This window comes from Bactrocera latifrons, unplaced genomic scaffold (genome assembly GCF_001853355.1).
Source record: "Bactrocera latifrons isolate USDA-ARS-PBARC rearing strain unplaced genomic scaffold, ASM185335v1 scaffold_27, whole genome shotgun sequence".
Taxonomy (NCBI): Eukaryota; Metazoa; Arthropoda; class Insecta; order Diptera; family Tephritidae; genus Bactrocera; species Bactrocera latifrons.
In genome coordinates this window covers 1417175-1425145 of record NW_017536296.1, presented here as the reverse complement: position 1 = coordinate 1425145, position 7971 = coordinate 1417175, and the positions used below count along the sequence as shown (strand labels likewise).

The window sequence follows — 7971 nt, the reverse complement described above, 5'->3', positions numbered from 1 at the left end:
AAAGAAGAAGAATTTAGATCTGTCAGAGAATCGAGTCTATTTACCAGGATTTGACCGTGAACTATAACCGTTTAAGGGCATTTAGCACTGATATTTGAGAGTATTGCTACAGCAAACGACATCTGTTAGGGACATTATGTCAAGGGTTCACAAAGAATACGTGGTATTTTKGTGCCGAGTTCTATACTATCCGTTAAGACGTGCTCAACAAAAATGGTTTTCATTTTAATTTCTTATAAAAAGTATGCATTAAAAAATCTTTTCCCAATGCAAACTTTATTGAATACTTAATTGTAACAGTCGCTTTTACCATTAAGTAATTATTTCAATAACTGTGATTAATTGCTGTATAAAATGTTATTAAAATTGTTATTAATTTATTAAAAATTCTTTTTATTTCAACGCACTATTTAATTCTGTTAGTGGCTAGTAATACTATAATAGTCATTTCACTACTAAGACCTCATATAATATTAAAGCAGCGTATTAAACTAGTGGGAAAATCTAGATGCTATTAGAAGCTTTAACACACAAATGATCCCTATGCTAGTGCTGAATGCACTTTAAGATATGGGCCTGTCGAGGAGCACCCTTTATTAGACAAATTCCGTCTGGCGTTGATCGGATTTTGAAGGCGAAATGCTCGAATTACTCATCGAAAATTGGACTAAAAAAATGGACCATCTGAGACCTTCATGATGCTAATAAATATTCCCCATTATGTTTGAAGGTTTTGTGATTTTTCTTTAAAACAGTAGCGAACCTCAAAATKGATCACCCTTCAATTKTTATTATGTCTAACAGAATATGACCAAAAAATATACATATGTGATATTTAAGTATATTACAAAACCTTGCCAACTTATGGGGCACAAAAAGAATTTTTAAATACAATCAAATAATAAAAAATAATAATTTCACATTTAATTAATGGCAAATAGTTGATTAAAAATTCTTAACTAAATTGAGTATTTATACTATTAGCAAATTAACTGACAACTTTTGCATTACAGTGAATACTTTGTTATCRAACTAAGCTCAGTGAAATTATACATGATAGATTTATTTTCGATGCGTGTTTATTACTTCAAGTGTCGCGAAACGAACAAACAACTCTCATGAATTCAATTGATTGATATAATCAAACAGAGCTAGCATATTAACCGTTTATACCAGTTTACATATAATTGAAAGGTATGCTCTTGTTGCGCTTACAATGGTTTGCAAAGGAAGAGCGACAGCTTTCAAACATAGTAAGCGTGGTAGTAGCGAATCGAACATGTCTGCACATGATATAACATATAAACTTGCGTAATAAAAGTAATTTTTATCTGTATGTGATCTTTTGAAATAAGAAAATTCTTGTTCTTAGAAATAATAATTTCACGAAATGATTCAGAGGCAGTATATCGATAAACACGATAATAGGGGCTCAAAATGCCGTTGGAAAARGCAGATGAGTAGCCACTGCTCTATAGGTCATTGTGTCATAACTGGAAAGAGCCCGGAACATAAGAAATATGTGGTTGGGACATTCCTAGACATTGAGGGAGCATTCACTAATGTGCAACAGAAARCGTCATCAGTGCTGTGGAATGGTTTGAGGTCATATCGCACCTCAAGCATTTCATAAATTCTCTTCACTTCGACAGAACTGTCGTGGGGGAGTATTCAAGTGTACGTGCACTACGAAAGGGTAATAGAGGCACCACGTAAGGAAATATATTTTTAAATTATATTTTGCTTTGAACTAGTAAAATGTGTTTTACTAGTAATTTATTACCTCAATAAAAAAAAATCAATTTTTTATGACAAAAAGTACAAATATCATAGACCYCACTGTACTTTGGAAATTATTTTCAGTATAAAAGTCTTACTTTTTCATTTTTATAACAAACCCCATTTGGTACGAAGGCAGWCAACATTATTGAATCCTCTCCGCGGCGACAGCATGGCGCCACAGCAGGAAGCGTTTGGCGCGAGATCGAAACTTTGTGCAATCGATGATCTCTGCGCTATTGAGCATCCGTATCAACGTTATCTCGGCCTTAAATATGTAGAATTTAAGCGTGTGAATGGACGTTTCGTAATACCGAAATCAAATATACTAAACTTTTGGCTATTTCTGGCAGTGGTGGACTGCACGGGTAATGTCATTAAGACTGCCATAGCCATCAACAATAGGGATATCACTAAAGCACAGGAAGTCTTCGCCGTTTTCGGCATGGGCTTGGTAATGACGATGCGTGGCTTTATGTTGGGACTAAATCGTGGTAAACTCTTGAAAATGTACAATGCTATCGATCGTATATTTCCACGTAGCGAACATTTACAGCAACATATGGAAGTCGAGAAAATGCATAATTATATAAAAAAGCGTTTCTTCTACCTTCATACGTTTTTGACAATTTCCGTGTGCGGCTTCATCTCTATGCCGTTTGTGAAATTTATGGCATTTCACGGCTTCAAATCAGAYGCGCCTGTGGGCGAAGAATTTCATGTGAATGCATCGTGGTTACCGTTTGGCGTTAAGGATAAGGTTTCGACTTATCCCTATATCTACTTGTATGAACTGCTATTAGCGACGGCTGCGTCCCATATGCTAGTTATTTGGGATCAAGTATTTGTGATTTTAATTTCACAGTTATGTATGTATTACGAGTATTTGGGTAAACTTTTGGCGGAAATGAATGTGCAGGATGCAATGGATCCCGCAAAGGCGGATGGAGTCTACAAGCAGCTACACGACTACATATATATGCATCAATATCTCAATAGGTATGTGTTTAACCATATGATTATATAACTTCGTAGATCTTATAGTTTCATACAACTTTAGTTTGGCCACCGAATTGAATGACTTGTTTAATTTTTCAATATTATCCTCGGATGCGGGCATCGCTATATCCATATGTTTCAATGTGGTTCTAATTACCGAGGCTAAAAACAATTTGCAAATCATAAATTATACTATACCATTATTCGTTGAGGTTTGGTTGATCTACGATGCCTCCAAGTGGGGTACCATGCTGGAGACAGTGGTGAGTATAACCCTTGCCGATTATTGCTCTTCTGTAGATGCAAATTATGTAATATGAACTTGTGAAACATGTAAATTACGTAATATGAACTTGTGAAACAGACTGCCCGCATAAATGAGAGAATTTACGAACAGCAGTGGTATGACAGCTCGGTACGTTTTGGCAAATATACGTTAATGTGGATACAAAGCACGAATGAACCGTTCCGTTTAACAGTTTTTAATATGTTCTATGTTAATATGAAGCATTTTCAAGATGTATGTGCAACMTGCATTGCTTTACACTTAATTATATAATAATATTTATTTTTTTTTTCTGTTTAGATGATGATGTTAGCTTATCAATTGCTAACTTTTTTGAAGGCAAAGGGTTAAACAAAGTTATGGTTGGTTGGAATAACGAAATAACTTTTAATGTTTAAGTTTTGTTTATTCACAAAAATATTACAAAAATGTTGCACCAACGAATGTAGCTGAAATTTTGCAAAATTTTTCAAATAAAATATCTTGTTTGTTAAAAAAAAAAAATGTCGAACAAGCGCTCATGATACTCTTCACAGACTAAAAAAAACTAAATTTCGGAACAGAAATGGTAAGCAAAACGCTTTGCATGTGGGTTAGTTTCAATATTGGTTTTTATTCTATTCAATATTGGTTCGATTCTACTGATCTTAGAATGAGATTGATTACTCTGATCCAAAAAGTATTGTACTTAATCGCTTGGTAACTGCTTCCAACCACCCGTTTCACATATACGGATATCCACACCTATACCTGCCCTGGCCATGGACAACTACTTTAGTCGCAATAACTGCGGAATGGAAACGGGTAGTATCTCGTTGGCATCTTGTGGTATATAAATATACCTGTTAGTAGTCGAAATATCTCAATTAAAGAAACTAATTCATAATAAAAACATTAACTTCAACTACAACGAAGTAATAACAACCTCCAAAGGCRGATTCTTTTAAACAAGGTTTTTAAGTATCAATGGTAAGCAGAAAACCCTTCATCTAATCCACTCTGATAATAACCCTGAGCTTTCCAAAGTTGCGCGCAAGACTGATAAAGTGATGGTTACACTCCTCATACGAGCATCGAGTTACTACGTGATTAGATTGGTTTAGGTGCTTGACCACGGCAGTATTGAAGGAGACTGCAAGACTGATGAGCTGACTAGGGACAAGCTTCTTCTGGGGCCTTAACTTCTTCTATTCCAAGCGAGACCAGGTCCTTCTCCACATGGTCCTTCCAACGGAGTGGTGGTCTTCCTCTTCCTCTGCTTCCCCCAGCTCATTGTTGAATCGTAAGCGATATTCGCCATGGCCAACGCGCAAAATCTCAAAATCTCTTGCAGAACCTTTCTAGCAGAACACTAATAATGAGGGACTTCAAGAAGAGTTGTTCTTTGTTCGTCTAGAGAGAATTTTACTTTTCGAACCGACTCTCCACGATCTTCGTGTACACTCTCCGCTGCGGTTGCTATATTTTCTTCAATGCGCGCAGCACGTGGTCTCTTCGGTCGAAAGTTATGAAAGCCTATTTGGGACGCCGTGTCGCCGAAGCAAAAAAATTGATGGGATTTGTGGTGGCATATACATATGTAAGTATAATACCAAGTTTTATTCTTTTCGTTAAACCATGTTCAACAAAAATAGTTTTTCTGTTATTATAATTCCTCATAAAAAAATTAAATAAAAAACCTTCCTCCTCCTTTGTAACCTTTATTAAGTCACCAGTTTCAGCAGTCTGTTAGACAATTAAGTAATTAAATAAATAATTGCGATTAATTGCTTCATTTCAAAAACTGCTATTACAAAGATATTAATATATTAAAAATTCTGTTTCTGTATGAGAAATTTTTTTGAAAAAAAAAATTTTTTTTTCGAGGAAACGCATGTAGCCCACTATGCCACTACTGCGTGGTTTTTGTCTTGTGTGCTGGTGGCGAACCTTGCTAAAAGATCGAATACTCTCCATTGAAGAGCTCTTGGAATAATAATAATTTTTGCGGCTTTGGAAAATTGTATGCGGATTTTGTCGTTTTTTTATTAGAAATTTCTTCAGCAAGGAAATTGTTTTGCTTCAAGAACGTTGTCAGAAGATCACCAGTGGATCGGCTGTAGGCTTTCTTAGTAAAATCTCTGCGAATTGATTCGATAGTACTTTCGGTAGTGCTAAGAAATATTCATCGAATTTGGGATGGGTTAATTAAGGTTTTCAGCAGACACTTTCAGAAAACTCTCTAAACACACCAGTCTGTATATACATATGTCTTATACTTGCTTAGTTTTTAGAACATATATTTAACTACCTACAAACTTACATAGCGTCAGTTGGCAAGTTGTACGGTTGGCCGTCAGTCAGTCAGTTTGGTCCAACGAAATTGAAAACAAGTCACGTATTTGATTAAACATGGCCGCAATCATGTTAGACGGCGAATTGAATTTCCGTTCAACATCATCATCAAAAGCATAAACAACAACAACAACAACAACGTAGCTATTGGCAACAAGCAACAGGAGTCATAACGCTAACAACAACAACAACAGCAAAGATTTTAGTATCATCGTCAACATGAAGACGTCAAAAATGAAATGAGAAATCTATCCATTTTCTTCGGTAGTTGCCAGAGTGCAGCATTACTTGTATATTTGTATGTGTATATGTTTGTTGTGTGTGTACAAGTTTGTTACTTGTGAAGAGGGTACAGGGTACATAAGAAGTTATAGTGTTCAGCATCCGCCTTGACTTGCACTTGTCCATCATATGAATGAGTTAATTGGGGTTATTATATTTATATGCCCACTTAGGTATGTACATACAGACAGACCCACACACACACACACACACACACAGTCAAAAATGTATTAATATAATATAATATATCTATATATAAATAGAAATATAGTGTGGTGGTGAGTGTAGTATGAAAGCCTTATTGTTCTTTGAGACGATATTTCGAAATGGTTATTACCGTCATATGTTTTTAATAAATTTGGTGTCGATTTTATTTTATGGATTTTAGCAACTGCTCTAAATATATTTTTATGCAACTGGAGTTAATTAAAGCAAGCAAAAACGTTAACRGAAAACTTTAATACCCTACACAAATGCAAATATATTCATAAAATAAGTCAGTTTGTACGGCAACTCCCAGCCTTAGTGATTCTACCTTTAGGAGGGTTTGCTGGATAAAACCTCTGCTGTACTTTGGCTGCCCGGTTGCAATGCAACTCCACATTCAACTCACAAAGTGTCAGTTTATTCCGAATTCGGGTTTTAATCTCAACCACCACGATATTTGCCGAGAGGCCAGTACGCATAAGTAGGTTGTAGCGAATTCTAAGGACTTCTGCTCCCTACGACCCTAACTGATCGGCATTGCGACCAGTGGAGATCACTCCACTAACATCTAAAAGTCTAGCAGTCCAACTAATCCCCATACCACTATCTCCGGAATGTTCGAGTACATCGGGCGCTCTGCAAGACAGAAACTGAAGTATGTGTTACCCTCAACAAACCTAATGTACCCGATGTACTCGTCAGTTTCCTGACCTTTAGGACTTCCCCCTACAGTTCCCAACAGTMTTTCCCTCTAAAACTGACTCTATGATCTAGAAGCCTGTTGCTTCAYAAATATTCCTCCCCCTCCACGCCTTCATCGGGAATCCAATAATTCCGCTGTAATGACACACACAAGTCCTACTAAGCGTGAATGCCTGCATCGCAGCCGTCGAAAGATGAAGTAGAAGGTCATCCGGATACCTATAAGATTTACTCAGACCTCCACATTTCCATTCATGCCGACTAGAGAAAAATTTCTGTCCGAAAAGTAGCTCCGCCAAAGAGTAATGTCCAGACAGTCAAACGCCTCCASTTGTTGCACCACTCTATCCCAGCAAGGACATATTCCCTAACAACATTCTGAACATAAAACTATGCATCCTCTCTACTACATCTTTTCCTGAACCCATACTGCTCGTCCCGCCACATAACCCCCGTTAGCTCCTGAAGAAGTACTTTTGAAAGTACTGGAAGGAGAATGATGCCCCGGTAAGAACGAGGATCGATCCTGATTATATCAGGGGACTTCAGGAAACTTGAGGACCATCATGTAATGGAGGAACAGGTATCTTGCTTGTGCTTGAGGTATCTGCATCTGTGACCTATGAAAGAATGCACCTAGCAGACTCCCACACACTCTCTCCACGACGATAACAGAGCTGATATCCTCTTATGAACCCGGCAGATCTTATAAACCTGACACTAGGGGTCGTTCCTGTTTTCCGCCACAAAACTTCTCCACTCCTCTTCATCAATTTTGACTAACTTTCCTTTATATTCTCTCATCGCATAACTAAACTCACACCTAAGCTGGGACTCCTTGACTGAATTGGACTGTCGAACAGGTTGAAACTTTCGCCTCAACCGCCTGACAGAAATTCTCTCCGATGAAGATTGAATTAACCATGAAACTTTCTCACTTCCTAAGAATCTTATCACCTGACATAACCCTCAAACAGACGAATAGACATGCAGATGACCACGGTTAAATCGACTCTGATCGTCACGCCTATCCGATAGGGATATTCACGCTTATTTTATTGTGCCTCCGCCGTTTCTCTTTAAATCTTACAAGCTTAACCCTGTTCAGGGTACAATTATGCTATCAGTTTAATGGCGGTCAACCAGCGGGGAATTTAATTACTTAAAGTTCGTTAGTTGACTTAATTATATTAATTATAATTATAATTTTATGCCTTTATGCCATTGGCTCTGGAAACTAACCTTTAAATAATTAAATTAATAAATAAATGCATAGGAGTAAATAACGCTAGGCTCAAGTGACGCTCTAAACCTTGGATCAGGCAAGCCAAAACCCTTTAATATCATTTTACTATTTTTTTTTTAGCTATACAGCTTATAGC

The 7971-nt window shown here is 36.9% G+C and overlaps 1 protein-coding gene across 1 annotated transcript; it reads left to right on the top strand.

Annotated features, from left to right (window-relative positions):
- The first annotated feature begins 1951 nt into the window (after positions 1–1951).
- LOC108969885 (odorant receptor 88a) lies at positions 1952–3448 on the top strand. Its single transcript, XM_018934870.1, is given in 4 exon segments — positions 1952–2778; positions 2840–3041; positions 3143–3298; positions 3365–3448. Coding segments are annotated over 4 exon segments (1269 nt in total).
- Positions 3449–7971: the final 4523 nt, after the last annotated feature.